This window comes from Ciconia boyciana, chromosome 28, assembly GCF_034638445.1.
Source record: "Ciconia boyciana chromosome 28, ASM3463844v1, whole genome shotgun sequence".
Lineage (NCBI taxonomy): Eukaryota > Metazoa > Chordata > Aves > Ciconiiformes > Ciconiidae > Ciconia > Ciconia boyciana.
In genome coordinates, this window is record NC_132961.1 from 1,066,900 (window position 1) to 1,088,102 (window position 21,203).

The window sequence follows — 21,203 nt, forward strand, 5'->3', positions numbered from 1 at the left end:
CCCGTGCAACACCCAGCACCCACGGCATAACCCCCTCCCCAGTGCAGCACCCAGCACCCAGGGGTGGGGACACCCCTGTGAGCGCCGAGCACCCACGGCACAACTCCGCCCCGCCCCCCACAGCGCCCAGCACCCCGCGCTCCCCCTCCCCACGAGAGTGCCCGGGGGGGCGTGTCCTCCTCGCCCCGATCCCGCCTATTTGCCCTTTTTCGCTCGTCCATTGGCCCGCCGCGCTGTCACTCCCGCCCCCTGCCGCAGGAGAGGCGTTCCCACGGCTCCAGCTCGGGGGGCGGGTCTCAGGGTGATTGACAGCGCATTCGCCCAATGGAGCCCTACGAGAGGGTTTCCTCGCTGCCCCCCACCCCCACCCCCACCCCCGTACGGCGGCCGAAAGGGGACATGGGGTGGGGGTGGGGGGTGCAGAGGGCGAAGGGGGGTGCAATGGGGTGGGGGTGCAGGGGGCACCAAGGTGGCTGCAGGGTGGGGGTGCCGAAGAGGGGTGCACGGGGATGGGGGTGCAATGAGGGGGTGCATGGGGGGTGCAATGGAAAGGGGGTGTGCAAAAGGGGGGGTCATGGGGTGCACAGGAATGGGGTGCAATGGGGTGCACAGTTTGGGGGTGCACAGTTTGGGGGTGCAAGGGGGTGCACAACGAGGGGGTGCACAGGGGGGCTGCAAGGGAAAGGGGGCGCAATGGGGAAGGGGTTCCTGGGGTGCACAAGGCAGAGATGCAATGGGGTGCACAGGGTGGGGGTGCACGGGGGTGACATTTTTGGGGTGCAATGGGGTGCACAGGGCGGGGTGCACGGGGGTGACATTTTTGGGGTGCAATGGGGTGCACAGGGCGGGGTGCACGGGGGTGCAATGGGGTGCACAGGGAGGGGGTGCACGGGGGGTGACACTTTGGGGGTGCAATGGGGTGCAGAGGACGGGGGTGCACGGGGGGTGACACTTTGGGGTGCAATGGGGTGCACAGGGAGGGGGTGCACAGTTTGGGGGCCTCAGGGTGCACAGGGCTGCCCAGCCCCCGCCATGGCCGCCCCCACCCCCCCCGGGGGGGGGTTAACCCTTTCCCCGCCGCCGCCGGCTCCGGGCTGCGGAGGGTTAAGGCCGGTCCCGGCGCTGAGTGACGGCGGCGACGGCCACCGGGGGGGACGGGGACCGGGGCGGCGGGGCCGGGCCCGGCCGCTCCGGCCCTTTGTGTCGGCGAGCGGGGAGCGGCGGGGCTGCGGCGGCGGGACCCCAGGTCCGGGGGGCTGAGGGGCCGGAGGGGAGGGTGCAAGGGGGAGGGGCGGGGGGCACATTGCAAGGTTGGGGGGAGCTTTGCAAGGCCGGGGAGCTTTGCATGGTCCTGGGGCGGGGGCGGTTGCATGGTCCTGGGGGTGTTGCATGGTCGGGGGGACTTTGCAAGGCCGGGGGGGCGGGGGGCTTTGCATCGTCCTGGGGAGGGGTGGGATGTGTGTGGCCGGGGTGGGGGCTTTGCAAAGCTCCCGGAGCTTTTGCAAAGATGTAAGGCGGGGGGCACTTTGCAAGGCCGGGGCGGGCATTGCATGGGCGGGGGGCGGGGGGTTGGAAGGCCGGGGGCTTTAAAAGGCTTCCGGAGCTTCTGCAAAGCGGGGGCACATTGCAAGGCCGGGGGGTGGGGGGGAACGGGACGACTTTGCATGATCCTGGGGGTTGCAAGGCGGTGGGGGCTTTGCTTGGTTGGGGGTCGGGGGGCACATTGCATGGTCCTGGGAGCTTTGCAAGGCCGAGGGGGCTTCGCATGATCCTGGGGGGTTGCAAGGCGGGGGTGGGGTCTTTGCAAGGTTCCCGGAGCTTTTGCAAGGCTGGAGGGAGGGGCTTTGCTTGGTTGGGGGTCGGGGGGCACATTGCATGGTCCTGGGGGCTTTGCAAAGGCCGGGTGGGGGAGTTGCAGGGCGGGGGGGGCATATTACGTGCTGCTGGGGGCAGTTTGCAAAGCTGGGGATCCGGAGGGGGAACATTCCAAGGAGCTGGGGGATGGGGAGGGATATTGCATGGGCCTGGGGGGTGGGATGCAAAGCTGGGGGGGGGGACCGTGGCTTTGCAAGCTTTGTGGGACTTTTGCAAGGCTGGGAGTCAGTGCGGGGGGCGACATGGTGCAGTACCTGGGGGCTTTGCAAGAGCCGGGGGCTTTGCAAGCTGGGGGGGGATATTACATGGTCCTGGGGGCAATTTACAAAGCTGGGGGCCGGGGAGGATCTTTGCAAGCTTTGCAGAGCTCTTGCAAGGGCATGGGTTGAGGGGGGGACACATTGCATGGTCTTGGGGGCTCTGCAAGCTGGGGTTGGGGGGACATATTGCATAGTCCTCGGGGGTTACAAAGCTGAGGGACCAGAGTGGGTGGGGTCTTTGCGAAGCCGTGCCCTGCTCTCCCCCCTCCCCGCAGAGCCCACCCCACCAGCTGCTTTGCAAAGCCCCCCACATCACACCCCCCCCCAGGAGAGTTGGGGGGACCACACAGCAGCGACGGAGCCAGGCAGCATGGAGACCCCAACAACACGACCCCGCTGGCGGCTGCAACCAGAGGGAGGACGCCGGCGTTCCCCAGCCCCCCGGCCCCCCTCGCCATGCCCGGAGGAGGATACAGAGGGGTCCCCAATGTCCTTGGAGCGGGTGGCTGAGAGACGCCGCTGGCCCCGAGGGGAGTGGGCACGGCGGTTGGTACCGGCGCTGCATGGCGGTGGTGCCAGTGGTGCTGGCACGGAGATGCGCCGCTTGCGCTTCCGGCAATTCCGGTACCAGGAGGCATCGGGACCGCGGGATGTTTGCCGGCGGTTGCGGGAGCTGTCGCAGGGTTGGTTACGGCCGGAGGTGCGGAGCAAGGAGCAGATCATGGAGCTGCTGGTGCTGGAGCAATTCCTCAGCATCCTTCCCGAGGACATCCAGAGCTGGGTCTGGGTGCGACATCCCGAATCCTGTGCCCAAGCCGTCGCCTTGGCTGAGAGCTTCCAGCTGGGGCAGGGAGATCCCGATGGGATTTGGGAGCAGCAGGTGAGAGCAGCGGCCGGATCCTGCCCCAGGAGTGGGTTTGCAAGGAGCTCCCACCCTCCTGCCCCCCCCAAAACTGGGCATGACTCCCCCCCCACATTGCTTCCAAGCTCATTCCCACAGGACACCCCCAAAACTGGAAAGGCAGGAGGGATGGGGGTCCTGGGCACCCAACTCCCCTCTGCAGCCCCTGGGGGTCCCGGGCACCCAACTCTGCTGCAGCCCCTGGGTACCCCTTTTTCCTTGGGTCCCACAGGTGACGGTGCGCGTGAAGGTGGAGGAGGTGGCCCCGGGGGACGTGGAGGACCCTGAGGTGGCGGGGGACCCACCGAGTCCCCCATCAGAGTCACCCCAGCTCCCCTCTGGGGACAGCTGGCAGGAGGAGGTGGCCCGGGGCAAGGTCAAGTTTGTCCCCGAGGATGAGGAGCAGCGCCTGCAGGAAACAGGTAATGGGCTGAAGGAAAGAGATCCTTCACACCCACACACACCCCCCAAAAAAAAAGGGTGAAGAAGCTGCTGTAGGAGTCAGGGGGCTTGGAGCTGGTGGGGTGTCTCCTGCGATGGGCTTGGCCCCATCTGGTCCTCCCCATGGATGCTCCCATGGCATCATTGCTCTTTTTTGGGGTCGTTCTGTTGCTCTTGGTGGAGGATGAGTGAGAGTGAAGGCGGGAAGAAGGCCAAAAATGAGGTCCTGGTGCAGGGAAAACTCTTGGGGTATTGAGAAAGAAGAAAGATGTGACCCCAAGAAGGATCCAGATGGAGACTCCTACAGTGGTGCCACCACGTGTGATCTCGAGCCCTGTTGCAGTGTGAGAAGAAAGGTCTCCTTGGGCTCGAAAGCCAAACTGAAGCGAGAAGAAGGGCTGGCAGACACATGTGAGATGTCCATGCCAGCGTGGGAAGCTGGAAGACAGCCATCTCCTGACTTGCAGAGAAGTCAGAGAAGGACGGAGATCTTGACGTGAAGATCATGAGCGTCCATAGAGAGCTCTTGTTCTCCCCATTTGTCCTCTGGAAACCATGGGCTCCAAAATCTTGTTCCCTTCCTCTAGCATCAGCTTCTCCTTCATGGTGATGCTGGAAACGTTGCTTTAAGGAGCTGTGGTGTTTCAGGGATGATGGTTGGAGCATGGTGGGCTCCTCTCTGAGTCCTCCTGCAGCCGTCCTCGCCTGTCGAACCGGCTGGGCTCCTCTGCTGAGGTGGCCTCATCTTCACCCCTGTCCCAGCATGGCCTGATGGCCATCCATGGCTGGATTTGGGGTTGCGCTCAATGGTGGGAGCTGGACCATCTCTGCCATTGCTGGAGGCGATCAAGGGCGGTGGGGTTAGAGGAGAAGGGTGGCATCCTCCATTGAGAACCAACTTATGAAGTGTCTTCTCCTTCCCCCCCCAGCAGGTCCCACCATGGCGAGCGGAGACCTGGAGGCATCCGTTTTGCAACAGCAAGACCCCCCGCACCCACCCAGCACCCTCCAGGGCATCCCGGCAGTTGGGACCCCCGCCCGGAGAGGGACCCACCGGCGACAGATCCCACGGGATCCCACCACCTTCCCACAGCCCCTCGCCCAAGGTCCGCCTAGACCAGCAGAGGACACCAGGAGCCCAGAGAAGCCCTGGGTGAAGCGGGAGCTGTCGGCACAGGGGAAGGACCGTCCGTACCCCTGCAGCGAGTGTGGCAAGAGCTTCGGCCGGTTGACCCACCTGAAGACCCACCAGCGAACCCACACAGGAGTGAAGCCCTACGCCTGCGGGGCTTGCGGCAAGAGCTTCGGTCACCTCTCCACCCTCACCACCCACCAACGGCTGCACACGGGTGAGCGTCCCTACGCCTGCGGCTCCTGCGGCAAGACCTTCACCAACCCATCGGACCTCAACAAGCACCAACGGTCGCACACGGGCGAGCGACCCTACCCCTGCGCCGCCTGCGGCAAACGCTTCAGCCAACAGTCCAACCTCACCATGCACCAACGGAGCCACACCGAGGAGCGACCCTACCCCTGCGGCGCCTGCGGCAAGAGCTTCAAGTACTTGGCGGACCTGACGGTGCACGAGCGCTCGCACACGGGCGAGAGACCCTTCCCCTGTCCCCACTGCGGGAAGAGCTTCAGCAACAAGTCCTCCCTCGCCCGGCACACGCGCATCCACGCCCGGGCGGCCGCCAGGGACAAGTGATGGGGTTTGGTGGTGGGGAGGATGAGGAAGGTGGCACCGCTTCATCCCAGGGGGACAGTTGAGGTTGAGTGGGTGAGGTGGACCTGGTGGCTGCCCCAGATGGCTGGTGCTGGTTTCCTTGCCAGCCGGCACCATGCGGCTGCTGTGGATGGACTGGGCAGCCCAGAGGAGATGCAGCATGGATGGGGGGATGATGAGCTGATGATTGATGTCTCCCGTGAGCCCGGTGGCTCCAGGACAAGGCTCCCTGGTTCCAGAGATGTGACACGAATGGGGGTGATGATGAGGTGATGATTGATGTCCCCTAAGAGCCTGGTGGCTTCAGGATGCACCTCCTGGTCCAAGAGGAGATGCAATATGGATGGGGGGGGATGACGAGCTGATGACTGATGTCCCCCACGAGCCTGGTGGCTCCAGGACACAGCGTCCCAGAGATGTAACACAGCTGGGGGTGAAGACAAGCTGGTGATTGATGTCCCCCACGAGCCTGGTGGCCCCAGGATGCACCTCCTGGTCCCAGGGGAGATGCAATATGGATGGTGGGATGATGAGCTGGTGATTGATGTCCTCCACGAGCCTGGTGGCTCCAGGATGTCTGTCCCTGGTCCTGGAGGAGATGCAGCACAGCTGGGGGTGAAGATGAGCTGATGACTGACGTCCCCCATGAGCCTGGTGACTCCAGGACAGTGTCCCAAAGGAGATGTAACACGGACGGGGATAAAGGCGAACTGATGATTGATGTCCCCCATGAGCCTGGTGGCTCCCCGGTCCCTCACCCATCTCCTCCGGGCACGTCCATCTCCCCTCCACCCTAATCCTGCCGCCGAGACGCCCCACCTTCCCCTCCAATTGCACCTCACCTTTTTTTCCCCCCTTTTTGGTATTTATTCATCGCAGTGAGCGCCATTCCCTCCCGCCGTCCCCCCACCCCGCGTGACGGGCCTTAAATTTCGGAGACCGACCTACCTCACCAGCCGCTTGCCCGGATGCCCAGGACTCGACGCGGACGCCGGGGTGGCTCGGGCAGCCCTTCGCGGTTCTGCTTCCCTCCTCCCGGTGGGTTCACCCCCCTAATTTTTGCCGGCCCCCCCTTTGCTGTAACAACAGTTTTAGCCACCTCTCTGCGCTGCTTTGTGGTCTTTTTCTTGCGGCATGCAGGGGGGGCGAGAGCATTTGATATCGGAGGTTGCAGCCGAAATGCATCCCGGGGCTGTTGAGCAGCCTGGCGCGCACGGCGCAGCGCGGCGGTGGCAGTGCAACGACGCAGCGCAGTGCTTCGGATGGAGCGCAGGGCTTGCAACGCAGCGCCGTGGGGCGTTGCGCTTGCTTGCACTGCTTGCAGCCGTGCCCCACGCTGCGGCACTGCACGTTGCGCTTGCAGCACGTGCTTGCAGCGATGCGAGGTGGTCGGCGCGGCGCGTTTGCGGCACGCCGCGACGCGGCTCTTGCCACGCACCGTGAAGTTTGCGCTGCAGCTGCAACGGGGCCCTGCAGCCGCAGCGGTGCCTCCAGCGCGGCCGTCGCGCTTGCGCTGCGCACAGCCTCGCACCGCGTTTCGTTGTCCACGGCCCAGTCGCATCGCGCTTGCGCTGCGGCGTCGCACTTGCGTTGCCGTGCCAGCACTTGCGTTGCATTGTTGCCCTGCAGCGCCGCGCTGCATGCGCGGCGCAACGCGGCCCGTCCAGCGAAAGACACGCGCTGGCAGCGCGCAGCGCTTGCGCTGCGGCGCGGCACTTAAGACGCAGCGTTGGGTTTGCGCGGCAGCACCGTGCTTGCAGCGCAGCGGGACGTTTGCGCTGCAGCCCGTCACGTTGCAGCGCGCTGCAGCGTTTGCAGTGCAACGTTTGCAGTGCAGCGTGGTGCAGTGCGGTGCTTGCACCCACCCCCCAGCACTCTTGGGGACCCCCCCCCCCCGGCAATCTGGGGTCTCCCCAAATCTCTGGGGCCCCTCCCGCTTTTTGGGACCCCCCCGCGGCAATCTGGAGTCTTCCCAGATCTCTGCCCCCTCCCGCTTTTTAGGACCCCCCCCCCGGCAATCTGAGGTCTCCCCAAATCTCTGCCCCCCGCTTCTTGGGACCCCCCGGCAATCTGGGGTGTCCCCAAATCTCTGCCCCTCCCCTGCTTTTTGGGACCCCCGGCAATCTGGGGTCTCCCCAGATCTCTGCCCCTCCCAGCCCCTGGACCCCCCGCCGCCTTCCAGGACCCCCAACCCCTCTGGACCCCCAACCCCTGGACCCCCACCCAGCCGCCCGGGACCCCCAAAGTCCTCCTGGACGCCCCTAAAGCCCCCGGGAAGCCACCGCCCCCAGTGGGCGGGGCGGCCGCCGTACCCGCGCAGCGATTGGACGGCTCCGCCGTCACTCCTGCCTTGGCGGGAAGGGGAGGGGGGAGGCGAGGAAGGGTTTAACCCCTTCGGCGCCGGGTGGGGGCTTTGGTCCACCATCATCTGGAGATGATGCCACCTCCACGAGCATCCCCCAAGGACACAGCCTCCACCATCATCTGGAGATGATGCCACCTCCACAAGTGTCCTCCAGGACACACAGCCCCACCATCATCTTGAGATGATGCCACCTCCATGAGCATCCCCCAAGGACACAGCCTCCACCATCATCTGGAGATGATGCCACCTCCACAAGTGTCCTCCAGGACACACAGCCCCACCATCATCTTGAGATGATGCCACCTCCATGAGCATCCCCCAAGGACACAGCCTCCACCATCATCCTGAGATGATGCCACCTCCACGAGCATCCTCCAAGGACAGAGCCTCCACCATCATCTGGAGATGATGCCACATCCATGAGCGTCCTCCAAGGACACAGCCCCCACCATCACCCTGAGATGTGGTTGCCTTTCCCTCCCTTATTTTGTTTTTTTTTCCTTCTTCCTCACCCTTTTCTCTTTAAATCACATTTTTGGAGCATTCTAATGAACGACACACCTGAATTTGTTTGATCCGCAAGCATTTTTCACTAAACGCAAGAAGAAAAGACAACGCGGGTGTCGCGGCAGGAAATTATGTCCATCCAGCTCTGGGTAGAGAGAGGTTCCTCAACAGGCGGCTGCTCTGCCAGGTTGGAGAGAGGCACTTGATGAAGGTTTTGGTGAAAAAAAAGGAAAAATAGAGACCACGAGAAACACATTTTTCTGCATCCTGCACTGCTGCCTTCCCGTTTTGGGGAGAGATGGAGGTTATTGGGGAAAAAAATAGAAAATGCAGACCGGAAAAATAGCATTTTTCTGTATCCCACGTTGTTGTTGTGTCTTTTTGGGGAGAGATGGAGGTTATTTTGGAGGAAATAGAAAATACAGACTGGAAAAACACATTTTTCTGCATTCTGCATTGTTGCGGTGTCGTTTGAGAGAGGGTTGAAGGTTATGCCATGAAAACAAAAAATATGGAAGGCAAAAAAATACATTTTTCTGCATTCCAGGTTGCTGCCATCCCGTTTCGGGGTGAGATGGTAGTTATTTGGGGGAAAAAACAGAAAAAGCAGATTGCAAGAAGCAGATACACCGATCCGCCTCACCATCCCCTACGCCTGGCATGGTGGGACGTCGGTGATGGGCCAGCAGTGCTTGACGCTGGCCCTGACACCCACCACCACTCGGCTGTGAGCCCGCCCTGTCGCAGCCACATGGTGCAGTTGACCATCACCAAAATCACGGGTCAGCTGCGCGGTGAAGGGGACGCGGATGTCCAATCGGCGTCCCTCCAGGGCCACCACACACGCCGTCCGGGGCTGCAGCTCCTCCTCCACTTCATGGGTATGGACAACGTACTCGCTGGTGCTGGCTCCCCCCACCCAGGGGATGTTGGTGACGTTGGTGACCTCCCAGCCCATCCCACTGAAGGCCAAGAGGCCGGATTGCAACACCCCATTGATAGTGGTGAAGATCCTCTGGTCCATCTGCCAGTTGTGCTCCACCTCAACGGCCTCCTCCAAGGTGACAGCTTTACGCACCCCTCGGCAGCCCTCATTCCTCACCGTGGTCTTCATCAGGGTGACATCCTCCCGACTCTCCACCGCCCCGCTCATGTTGTAGAGGACATCGGAGATGGTGACGTCTGCCGGGCTCTTCTTGACCACCAAGACTTGGTACCACTTGTACCAAACCTCCTCACCATCCACCACCACAAAGGCAGCTCTCTGTACTTTGGAGACCTTGCCCAAGCCGTAATGGTTCCTCCCAATGAAGACATCAATGGATGGGCAGCCCTCCACGGCGTTTTCGGGCACGCCGCCAAAGGAGCTGTCCACCCAATCCAGCACCTCAAAGCCTCCCTCGTTGACCAACACCTTGAAGTTGTGGCTGCTCAACTCCCGTTCTCCATAGGGGAAGAAGCAGAAGGGACCTCGGTCGGGGACATAGGCACCGGTGTTGCAGCCAAGCGTCTGCGTTGAGCAGACATACTCCATCCTCTTGGCATAGCTGTTCCAGTTGGAGACGGCATCGGTGGGCAGCTTGCCTTCAAAAGCCACCCACTTCAGGTATGAAGCTGGTTCGTCATCCCGCTTCCTCCGGGGAAAGCTCCAGCTGGCAGCTACGGGGAGAAAATGGGAAATTTTGGTGAAATGAGATGCCTCCATCCTGCCCCACCATCTCAAAGCTGCCAGAGCAATGTCTTGCAGAGACCCTCCTCGTCGGGGAAGCTGCCGGCGTGCAACGCCCCGCGCTTGCCCTCATACGGATGGTCGAGAAAATGGTAAGTAAGACGTCTCAACCAACCCTTCTTAAATTTGGGGGGGGGGCAAAATGGAGGGCAATCCTGCTAAAACTCAGAAGAGCAGAAACCTTCACGCATTGGAGGACAGAGGGATGGATGAGACCATGTATTGGGTTTAAGTGGCAAGGTTTTGGGTTGGTGGGGGCTGCAGCAGTGACCTCTGTGACAAAAGTCATTGGGTTGCCCCACACTGGACACAGCCAGGCCCATTTGGCTTCAAAATGGACCCACTGCTGGCCAAAGCTGAGCCCACCAGTGATTCTGGTGGTGCCTCTGTGATAACGTATTTAAGAAAGGCTAAAAACAACCATGAGAGGAGTGAGAAAATGGGAGAGAAACAGCCCTGCAGACACCAAGGTTGGTGAAGGAGGGCAAGGAGCTGCTCCAGGCCGGAGGAGAGGTTCCCCTACAGCCCTTGGAGAGCACACACTGGAGCAGGTTCATCCTGAAGGACTGCAGCCCGTGGAGAGGAGCAGGTTCATCCTGAAGGACTGCAGCCCGTGGAGAGGAGCAGGTTCATCCTGAAGGACTGCAGCCCGTGGGAAGGACCCATGCTGGAGCAAGTTGAACCTGAAGGACTGCAGCCCATGGAGATCCCATGCTGGACCAGGTTCATCCTGAAGGACTGCAGCCCATGGAAAGGACCCACGCAGGAGCAGGCTGAACCTGAAGGACTGCAGCCCGTGGGAAGGACCCACGCAGGAGCAGGTTCATCCTGAAGGACTGCAGCCTGTGGAGAGCCCACACTGGAGCAAGTTGAACCTGAAGGACTGCAGCCCGTGGAGATCCCATGCTGGACCAGGTTCATCCTGAAGGACTGCAGCCCATGGAGATCCCATGCTGGACCAGGTTCATCCTGAAGGACTGCAGCCCATGGAGATCCCATGCTGGACCAGGTTCATCCTGAAGGACTGCAGCCCATGGAAAGGACCCACGTTGGAGCAGTTCCTGAAGGACTGGGTCCCATAGGTGTTATGAACTGACCACAGCCCCCATTCCCCTACACCTCTCAGGGTGGAGAGAAGAAAGTAGAAGAGTCAGGAGTGAAGCTGAGACTGGGAAGAAGCCAGAGGAGAAGATGTTTCTAGTTTTGTCTTTTTCTCACCATCCTACTCTATTTTTAATTACCAATAAATTAAATTAGTCTCCTCCAAGTTGACTCTGTTTTGCCCACGAAGGTAATGGGTGCATGATCTCCCTGACTTCATCTTGACCAACAAGCTTTTTTGTCTTATTTTCTCCCCGTTCCAACCAAGGAAGGGGCGAGAGCGGCTGGGTGGGCATCTGCCAGCCAGCCAAGGTCAATCCACCAGCGAGCAAGACTCACCCGGGGGCTGCAGAGGTCTCCTTCCCATCACTCCCGCCGGCGGGGTTTCAGCAGCTCCATCAGCCCCGCTGCTTCCTCGGCCGAGGAAGAGGAGGACGGCGGCAAGGAAGAGCTGTGGGGAAGACCAGGGGAGGCGTCACCCCTCCGAGCACCCGCTCACCATCCCGCACCCCAGCGGTGACTCCTGGCCAGGAGTCGGGCCGTGGCCGTATCCTGACATCCCTTGGTCCGTCTGGTTTTTGGGGTGAAATCCCACCTGGCCATGTTGACACAGCTTTAATTTTTAACCAGCCTGAGGGGAAAGCTGCGAAAAGGTAGAGGCTGGGAAATGCAACACAGCACCCGCTCATAATAACTCTTTTTTTTATTTTATTATATGTATTATTTTATTTAATTTTTGAAATAATTATTTTCTAGGAGCTAGGAAGTATCCCTTTTTTCCCCTGAAACAGTTAAAAATCCCCCAAATAACCCCAAACCGTGCCCCGCAAAGCGCCATACCTCGCACGTCAGCATCCCGCCAGCCACCTCCGGAGGCTGCGATATAAATATATCGTTTTAATAAAGAAACGTATTAATTTTGGCAGCCCCACGGCCACATCTTCCTCCCGACCCGGCAAACCGGGCCCCAACGGTCCCGTCTTCACAGGGGACGAGCGCTCGCTCCTGCAGGGCTCCCAGATGCCCCAGCTCCGCATTTTGGGGCTAAAACCAACCGTTTTGGGTTCTGCTGGATGTTTTACCCACGAGCCGTAGGCTCGATGTAAACCCCAACCGGCGTTCACCCGCGGCTCGCTGCCCCACGCCGTGCTCCCTACCTCGCCTCTGCTCCCACTTGGACGTAAATCCCTTTTTTTGAGGTGTTTTTGGTCGGTTTTGGGTCACTTCTAGACCGGAGCGGTGTTTTCCAGCGCAGCTGAGCTCGCCCGGGGATGCGTGGGGATGTGCGTGCCCTGGGAAAGGCCGAAGTCTGAACAGGAAGAGAAGTGCAAATACATGCAAAAAAAAACAAGAAAAAAAGAAAGGGGGGGGGGGGCAGGGAGAACTATTATTGGAAATTTGGCAGTTCTGCTTTTTGCAGAAATTTAGCATTGCTTTTTGGGTTGTTTTTTTTTTTTGCAATCAGGAAAAATGTGTTATTGATACCCAAAAAGCACCCGCAAGCGGCACGAAACGCCCATCGCCAGGCGCCCGGGAGGTTTCGCGTACCCGAAGCGGTTCCTCTCACCCCAAAACGCCGCTCAGAAATCGGTATTTCCGGAAAAAATCACATAAATCCCTATTATTCTCCACGCTGAAAAAAAATCCCTTTTTAACAAAACAATCTACGTTTTCTGCTTCGAACCTGCAAATCAAAGGGAATCAGAACCAACCCACACACCTCTAGGACACACAAAAAATCAGCCAACAGACCCAAAACCCGCACAGGTGCTAAATTTGGGGATTTTCCCCCCAAAAAAGGGAAGTTTTTGCAGCGAGGACACAGCAATTTGGGGAGGTTTTGCCCCAAAATGGGGCGGTGGCTGCCGTGCCCACTCAGCGTTTTCTCATCTGCCCCAAAACGCTGGTTTTTTAGCGCGGAAATGGGATGTCCGGTGGTTTGGCATCAAACCGAGGCGCGGTGGCGGCAGGGGGAGGGACCCAGGCACCCGGGGCCCCAAACCAGCCCCCCCCCCCCCCCACCCCCCAAACCGGGGAGGGACCCAGGCGTCCTGCACCCCAAACCAACCCCCTCCCTCCCAGTATCCAGAGCCCCAAACCAGCACCCAAACTGGGGAGGAGCCCGGACACCCGGGACCCCCACCCAGGAAGGACCCAAACGTCCGGGACCCCAAACTCACCCCCCTCCCCGAGCACCACCCAGGGAGGAGCCCGGACACCCGGGACCCCCACCCGGGAAGGACGGCCCCGCCCTCCCCACCCCACAGCAGCCACCAGTGACCCCCCCCCCTCCCCAGTGCTCCCAGTCCCTTACTGGGTGGCATTGGGCCCCCAGGAAGCAGCCGGGGGAGGCGGCAGGTACCAAGGTGCGGCCTTTATTGCCCCAGGTCAACTGCCCCGGGGTGGGGCGGGGGGGTAAATACCCCCAAAAGGGGCAAATACCCCGGGGGGGGAGTGCAAATACCCCAAGAGGGGGCAAATAATGCAAAGAAGGGGGCAGAGAGCTCCGGGGATGGGGAAATACCCCCGGGGGGGCAAATACCCCAAGAAAGAGTCAATAACCCAGTAAAGGGGGCAAATACACCGGGGGGCAAATGCCCCAGAAGAGGGGGCAAATAACCCCGGGGAGGGAAATACCCGGGGGAGGGGGCCAAATACCCCAAGAAAGAGTCAATAACCCAGTGACGGGGGAAAATACCCCGGGGGGGGCAAATGGCCCAGAGGAGGGGGGCAAATAACCCAGGGGGGCAAATAACCCCAGGGGGAGGGAATACCCCGGGGGGGGGGGGAGTACCCCAAGAAAGAATCAATAACCCAGATAAAGGGGGCAAATACGCCGGGGGGGGGGCAAATACCCCAAGAAAGAGTCAATAACCCAGTAAAGGGGGCAAATACCCCAGGGGGGCAAATGGCCCAGAGGAGGGGGCAAATAACCGGGGGGGGCAAATAACCCCGGGGGGGGGGGCAAATACCCCAGAAGAGGGGGGCAAATAAGGTGGGGGAGGGGGGACAAATACCCCCGGGGGTTGCTGAGGTCCTGTAGTGCGTCTGAGATGCCCCCCCCGCCCAGGGAGGGTTGGGCAGGGTCAAAGGTCACCGGGGGTCAGCCCCAGGGGTGAGGTCACAGGTCAGCATAGGTCAAGGCCGGAGGTCAAGCGTCGCCCGAGGGGCGCGAGTCACCAAGAGGCCGGGCAGGGATGAGGGGCGGCGGGGTCACTGTTGGCCAAAGGTCAAAGGTCACCGCAGGGGTCAGGGCGGTGACCGCAGGTCGCACGGGGTTGGAGATCGCCGGCAGCTCCGGGGTCGCAGGTCGCTGAGGTCAACCCCGGGGTCGTAGGGCACCGGGGGGAGGGGGGGGTCAACCCCAGGGTCGCAGAGCAGCAGGGGTCAACCCCGGGGGGGTCGCAGGGTGCCGGGGAGGGATCCAGTTGGGGGTCAGGGGTCGGAGGTCGGGGGTCAGTCCCGGCGCAGGTTCTTGAGCCGCTCCTCCAGGTCGGCGTCGGCGTCGGCCAGCGCAGCCGCGGCCTCGGGCGCCCGCCCCTCCCCCGCTGCCAGCGACCCCCCCGGCGGGGGCAGGGCTGAGGGCAAAGGGCAGAGGTCAGGGGATCGCCACCTTCCATCACCCCCCTCGCCCCCGAAATACCCCCCCCCCACCCCAAGTACCCCCAGACCCCCAAATATCCCCCCAAATACCCCCAGGCCCCGAAATACCCCGTGCCCCCCAAATCCCCCTCCCAGACCCCTGAAATCTCCCCGACCCCCAAAATGCCCCCCCCCCCCCCCGGTTCCCCAATGCCCCCAGGGTCCCTTAAATACCCCCAAATGTCTCTCAGCCCCTAACTACCCCCACGCCCCCAAATGCCCCCCAGACCAGTATCTACCCCCATTACCCCCCAGATCCCCCAATCCCCCAGACCCCTCAAATACCCCCTACCGCCAAAACGCCCCCCAGCTCCCCAGTGCCCCTCAGGACCCCTTAAATACCCCCCAAACGCCCCCCAGATGTTCAACTGCCCCCCAGGCCCCCAAAATACCCCCGACCCCCAAATTGCCCCCCCAGCCCCACTCACTGGCCAGCTCGTCGGTGAGGTTCAGTCCCAGCTCATCCAGCACCTGTGACACCACCGCGTCGCTGCGGGGGACAAGGGGGTCAGGGGTCACGCCGGGACCCCCCAATGTCCCCTGACCCCCCCCAATGTCCCCTGACCTTCTCTGTCCCCACCCGGGGTGTCCTCAACCCTCCCTGCATCCCATATCCCCTACGTGTCCCCAACCCTCCCCACCCCACCCACGGTGTCCCCACGTGTGTCCCCATGTCCTCAGCCCACGTGTCCCCACCTTCCCGTCCCCTCGTGCCCCGCTGTGTCCCCATGTCCCCGCCCCACCATGTTCTTGTCTTCCATGTTCTCCGTGTCCCCCATGACCCCCGCCCCACGTCCCCCAAACCCCTGTTCCCATGACCCAAATGTCCCCATCTCTCTGTCCCCTCATGTCCGCACCCCACCACGTCCCCTTCTCATGTCTTCCTCCATGACCTCACGTTCTCAACCCCCCACGTCCTCGTCCCACCTGTGTCCCCACCATGTCCCCACCCCACCACATCCCTGTTCCCCCATGTCCGTGTCCCACCACATCTACGTCCCATCACGACCTTCCCTTTCTGTCCCCCTACGCGCCCATGTCCATGAGCCGAATGTCCTTGTCCCCCCACATCCCGTCCCACCACGTTCTCCTTTCCCCGTCCCCTTGTGTCCCCACTGTCCCCATCTCCTCTGTCCTTGTCCCACCACGTCCTTCTCCCACGCAACTCCCCCATGTCCTCCACCCCAGTGTCCCCCATCCCTCTCCCCACTGTGCCCACGCCACCATGCCCCTGTCCCCCCGCCGTGTCCCCCACCTCTCCTCCTCATCGTCCTCATCCCCCATGGCGTCATCGATGGCGTCGTTCATCAGCTCTTCTTTCATGTCCATAATCTCCGCCTGCTTCTCAAACTCCATCATGATCTTCTGGATCTGCGGTAGCTTCAGCTAGGGGGACACAGGAACACGGCATGCGGCACACAGGGACACGGGGATGTCCCCATGGCCATGCTGGGCACTTTATGGTGGCTACAGCCTCAGGTATGTCCCCACGGCCACCCCAGGTGGTTTGTGGTGGCTATGGTCTTGAGAATGTCCCTATGCCCACCTCAAGTGGTTTGTGGTGGCCACGGCCTTAGGCACATCCACTGGGGCATCTCATGGTTGCCACAGTCTCACAGACATCTTCACGGCCACCCCAAGCAGCTTGTGGTGACCACGGCCACAGGGATGTCCCCCTGAAGCAGCTGGTGGTAGCTGTGGTCTTGGGGACATCTTCATGGGCAGCCCAGGGCAACCTGTGGTGGCCACAGCCTTGGGGGTCTCCACTGGAGCAGCTTGCGGTGGCCACAGTCTTTGGGATGTCCTCACAGCCACTGCAGGGCAGCTCGTGGTGGCCACGTTCTCAAGGACATCCCCATGGCCACCCCAGGACAGCTCACGGTGGTCACAGTCTTGGGAATATCCCCATGGAGCATCTCACAGTGGCCACAGCCTTAGGGACATCCCCGCGGGCACCCACCTGCCGGTTCATAGTGGCCATGGCCTTGGTGACGCCCTTCATGGCCTGGGCCATGGAGTTGTTGGACTTGAGGGTCTGGATCTTGAGGGACACGGCCTGGACATTGGCCCTCATAGTGATGAACTTCTTCACGTAGCGCCGCGTCCGCACCAGGTCCTTCGCCATAATCTTCACCGCGTCCTGAAGGTCGGAGGGGGAAGATCGAGTGCCCACGAGGTCCCCCAAGAGGCCTAGGGGATCTCCAGGGACCCCTCTGTGTCCTTCAGGGCCCACCACGGTCCCCAACACCATCCCAACAGTCTCCTGGTCCCCTTGTACCCACTGTGGTCACTTGGGGACTTCTACGGTGTCCCCCCCGGTCCCCACCGTGTCCCCTGGTCCTCTCCATGCACCCATGTCCCAGCCACGTCCCCTAGTCCCACCATGGTCCCCGGTCTCCCCCCAGCATTCGAGTCCCCTCCATGGTCCCTGGGTCACCACTGCGGTCCCCCAGTCCCACCACTGTCCCCCAGGTCCCCTCCACGTCCCCTAGTCCCACCATGCTCCCCTGGTCATCCCCAAGTGTCCCCATCCCCACCGTGGTTGCCTCCAAGAGTCCTAGATCCCTCCACGTCCCCTGGTCCCCAGCAAGCGCCCTGGTCCCCTCCGTGTCCCCTGCTCCCACCCGTGTCCCCTGGTCCGCTCTGCAGTGCCCTGACACCCTTCACACCCCCATGTCCCCTCTGCATCCCCTGGCCCACTGTCCCCTGTCCCCACTGCAGTCTCTTGGTCCCCTCCGTGTCCCCATGTCCCCTCTGCATTCTCCTGTCCCCACCATGTCCCCTGGTCCCCACAACAGTCCCCTGGAGCCCTCTGCATCCCTTGGTCCCCAGCAAGTGCCCTGGACTGCTCCGCGTCCCCTCGTCCCCCCTGTGTCCCCTTGTCCTCTCCGTATTCTCCCATCCTCACTACAGTCTCCTGATGCCCCCCACGTCCCCTCCGTGTCCCCCGTTGGTGTCCCCTCACCATCTGGCCCTGCTTGGCCATCTTCTTGATGTCGACGATGATCTTCTTCTCCTGCGTCTCCAGCTTCTGGCGCTCACGGTCGAGCTCCCGCATGGCGCGGGCCAGCGCCCGCTGGTTCTGCCGCAGCAGCTCCTCCGGCGTCTTCCGGCGCCCGAACAGCAGGTCCATGGTGACAGCGGCACCTGGGGACACGGATGGGGGGACACGGACATCGGGGACACGGACGGGGCACAAACAGGAGGGCACAGACATGGGGGACACGGGGACATGGATATAGGGGACATGGGGATGTGGTGGGACATGGATATGGGGCACACGGGGACATGGTGGGACACGGATATAGGGGACACGGGGATGTGGTGGGGCACGGATATGGGGGACATGGTAGGACATGGATATGGGGCACACGGGGACATGGTGGGACACAGGGACATGGTGGGACATGGATATGGGGCACACAAGGACATGGTGGGACACAGATATAGGGGACACGGGGACATGGTGGGACATGGATATAGGGGACACAGGGACGTGGTGGGACACAGGGACGTGGTGGGACATGGATATAGGGGACACGGGGACGTGGTAGGGCATGGATATGGGGGACATGGTAGGACATGGTGGGACACGGATATAGGGGACACGGGGACATGGTGGGACATGGATATAGGGGACACGGGGACATGGTGGGACACGGATATGGGGGACATGGTGGGACACGGATATAGGAGACACGGGGATGTGGTGGGACACAGATATAGGGGACACGGGGACGTGGTGGGACATGGATATGGGGCACAAGGGGACGTGGTGGGACACGGGGACGTGGTGGGACACGGATGTGGAGGATATGGGGGGCAGGGATGGGGTGACATGGACATGGGGGACACAGATACGCGGGACATGAGCACACGGGGCACGTGGACACAGAGGGGACGTGAGCATGGGTGAGGGGACACGGACATGGGGGATGGGAATATTGGGAAATGAGGACATTGGGGACATGGGGGACACAGTCATGGGAGACATGGGCGTGAGGGACACGGAAGACCAAGGACAAGGGGACCACGAACATGGTGGGCACGTGGATATGGGGGGACACGGAGGACATGGATGGGGGGACAGAGGGGACAGGAAGAAGCGGGGGTGGAGAGCGGGGGGACACAGGAGCGGGGAGAGGGGACGTGGGTGGACGGGGACAGGGGGACACGGGAGGGGCAAATAGAGACATGGGGGGGACACGAAGAGGGGGACAGGGATGGGACACGGGGGGGGACACACATCATGATGCTGTGTTGGGTCTGTCCCAGAGCACCCCCTGCCCCCCAACCCACTGACACCCCCGGGGCATTTATTACCCCCGGGGCCACCAATACCCTCCTGGGGCTTTTATTTACCCCCCTGGGCCCAGCTGCCCCCAAAGCCCCCCCAGCTGATTTACCCCCCAGGCCCCGCCCCTTCGCCATGGCAACAGGAAGCCCAGCCAATCGCCAGGCGAGGAGGACGCTCCCAGCCCCCCCGCCTCCTTCTTCTCTGTGGTTCGTCTCCTCCCAGAGCGTCCCCACGAGTCCTCCCGCCGCCAGCTCTTTGGTGCAGGCCTAGAGCCCCCCCCCCCCCCGCCGCCGGACCTTCTGCACTGCCGAGGCCGCTCTCTATGATCTCGGGAGCCCCTCCCGCCCCCGGCGGACCCATGACTCTATGGTCTCCCCGGCGCCGATGGCGGCCCCTCCCCGGGAGTCCTTTCTAGCCCCCCGGGAGGTCAGGGGGCCTCTCTATGGTTCCGGGCCCCGCTCACTCCCCCGTGTCACCCCGGTACCGGCTGCTCTGGCCCGCTCCTCTCTGTGGTATTACCGGTACCGGGCCCCTCTAGACCCCACCCTGGCTCTATGGCCCTCCCGGTACCGGGCCCCTCTGCCGCTCCCCCCACCATGGCCCCCGTACCAGGCCACTCTGCTCCCACCCTCCTCAACTCTATGGTTCCCCGGTACCCGGCCCCTCTGCTCCCACCCCCCGCTCTACGGTTCCCCGGTACCGGGCCCCTCTGCCCCCCCGGCGCTCTCTATGACCCCCGGGGGCCCGTCCCGCCTCCCCCCCGGCCCCTCACCCCGATCCTTCCGCGTCTCCCGGTCTCTCCCGCGCACTTCCGCAAACCTCGTGACGTCACCCGGGCTTCGGTCACGTGGCGAGGGGCGGACGTCACGGCCCCACCCTCCCGCTGGTAAACCAGCGAGAAGAAGCGGCTGGAGCGGCCACTTCCTTTACGGGGGGCGGGTCACCGAGAACGGCCGGCCAGAGCGGCACCTACGGGAGTGAGGGCGGCCCCTGGCGGCGTGGGTGTACTGGGACTGACTGGGGAGCACTGGGACAGACTGGGGGATACTGGGACGTAATGGGTAGCACTGGGATAGAAGGGGGGGGCACTGGGACAGACTGGGGACACTGGGACAGAGATAGTGGGGGGGACACAGGAGTGTACTGGGGGTGACTGGGCTATACTGGGAAGGGCATCAGAACATACTGGGGGGCACTGGGATGAGAAGATGAGGCTTTACTGGGAAGCACTGGATGTACTCGGGGAAAACTGGAGCAGACTGGGGGCACTGGGAGACACTGGGTCAGGGGAGACTGGGCCAAGCGGGGGCAACTGGGAGGCAGTGGGGCAGCTGATACTGGGCATACTGGGGGGCACGGGGACAGGAGAAACCGTGCATACTGGGAGCCCTGCAACCAGAAGCTGGGTATACTGGGCACACTGGGAGCCCCACGACAGGGAGCTGGGTGTACTGGGCACACTGGGACTGGGAACTGGGCACACTGGGAGCTGTGAAGCAGGAAACGGAGTATACTGGGAGCACTGGGACAGGGAACCGGGCATACTGGGCACAGTGGGATTGGAAACAGGTTGTACTGGGAGCCCTGGGACAGGGAACTGGGCACACTGGGTGTGCTGAGATGGGTAACTGGGCATACTGGGAACTGGGAGCCCTGGAACAGGGAGCTGGGTGTACTGGACACACTGGGATTGGAAACTGGCTGTACTGGGACCCGTGGGGAAGGGAATTGGGCATACTGGGAGCCCTGGGATTGGGAACTGGGCATACTGGGCACAGTGGGATTGGAAACTGGTTGTACTGGGAGCTATGGGGAAGGGAACTGGGCTTACTGGGAGTGCTGGGATTGGGAACTGGGCATTCTGGGAGCCCTGGGGCAGGCAACGGGGCACACTGGGATTGGGAACTGCTCATACTGGGAGGCCTGGGGCACGCAACTGGGCATACTGGGATGGGGAACTGGGCATCCTGGGAGCCCTGAGGCAGGCAACTGGGCACAATGGGATTGGGAACTGGGTATACTGGGAGCCCTGAGGCAGGCAACTGGGCACAGTGGGATTGGGAACTGCTCATACTGGGAGGCCTGGGGCACACAACTGGCCATACTGGGAGCCCTGAGGCAGGCAACTGGGCATACTGGGCACACTGGGATTGGGAACTGGCCATACTGGGAGCGCTAGGGAAGAGAACTGGCCATACTGGGCGGACTGGGAACCATGAGACCGGTAACTGGACACACCGGCCTCCCTGCAGCAGGAAACGGGGCGCACTGGGCGCCAAACTGGGCCCAACTGGAAACACCCCCCCCATCCCAGTTTAACCAGTAAGACCCCCAAAGCAGTAATAAGGGGGGGGGGGCT

General features: G+C 62.2%; 3 protein-coding genes across 9 annotated transcripts; 1 reads left to right on the forward strand and 2 right to left on the reverse strand.

Annotated features, from left to right (window-relative positions):
* The first annotated feature begins 1,017 nt into the window (after positions 1-1,017).
* Positions 1,018-6,270, forward strand: LOC140644604 (uncharacterized). 2 transcript variants are annotated; one of them, XM_072847618.1, is made up of 4 exons: positions 1,018-1,246; positions 2,411-3,015; positions 3,269-3,458; positions 4,407-6,270. In XM_072847618.1, exons 1-4 carry the CDS (start codon positions 1,033-1,035, stop codon positions 5,183-5,185), a joined length of 1,788 nt encoding a protein of 595 aa, XP_072703719.1. In that variant the 5' UTR covers positions 1,018-1,032; the 3' UTR covers positions 5,186-6,270. The 2 variants fall into 2 exon arrangements, with proteins under 2 accessions (XP_072703719.1, XP_072703720.1); XM_072847619.1 differs by having other exon boundaries at positions 4,410-6,270.
* A 1,870-nt stretch (positions 6,271-8,140) lies between these two features.
* On the reverse strand, positions 8,141-14,064 carry LOC140644609 (natterin-4-like). Of its 6 annotated transcripts, none has more exons than XM_072847625.1 (5): positions 13,923-14,064; positions 12,063-12,214; positions 11,746-11,781; positions 11,245-11,356; positions 8,141-9,734 (listed from the first exon to the last, which is right to left on the reverse strand). In XM_072847625.1, the coding sequence occupies exons 3-5, from the start codon at positions 11,758-11,760 to the stop codon at positions 8,725-8,727; spliced, it is 1,137 nt and encodes a 378-aa protein (XP_072703726.1). In that variant the 5' UTR covers positions 11,761-11,781; positions 12,063-12,214; positions 13,923-14,064; the 3' UTR covers positions 8,141-8,724. The 6 variants fall into 6 exon arrangements, with proteins under 6 accessions (XP_072703726.1, XP_072703730.1, XP_072703731.1 ...); XM_072847629.1 differs by having other exon boundaries at positions 12,063-12,197; positions 13,923-14,063; XM_072847630.1 differs by lacking the exon at positions 13,923-14,064 and adding an exon at positions 12,473-13,089 and having other exon boundaries at positions 12,063-12,197.
* Positions 14,065-14,341: 277 nt separating this feature from the next.
* Positions 14,342-20,955, reverse strand: CHMP2A (charged multivesicular body protein 2A). Its single transcript, XM_072847633.1, has 6 exons — positions 19,617-20,955; positions 17,513-17,694; positions 16,508-16,687; positions 15,803-15,933; positions 14,976-15,037; positions 14,342-14,483 (listed from the first exon to the last, which is right to left on the reverse strand). Exons 2-6 carry the CDS (start codon positions 17,678-17,680, stop codon positions 14,362-14,364), a joined length of 663 nt encoding a protein of 220 aa, XP_072703734.1. The 5' UTR covers positions 17,681-17,694; positions 19,617-20,955; the 3' UTR covers positions 14,342-14,361.
* Positions 20,956-21,203: the final 248 nt, after the last annotated feature.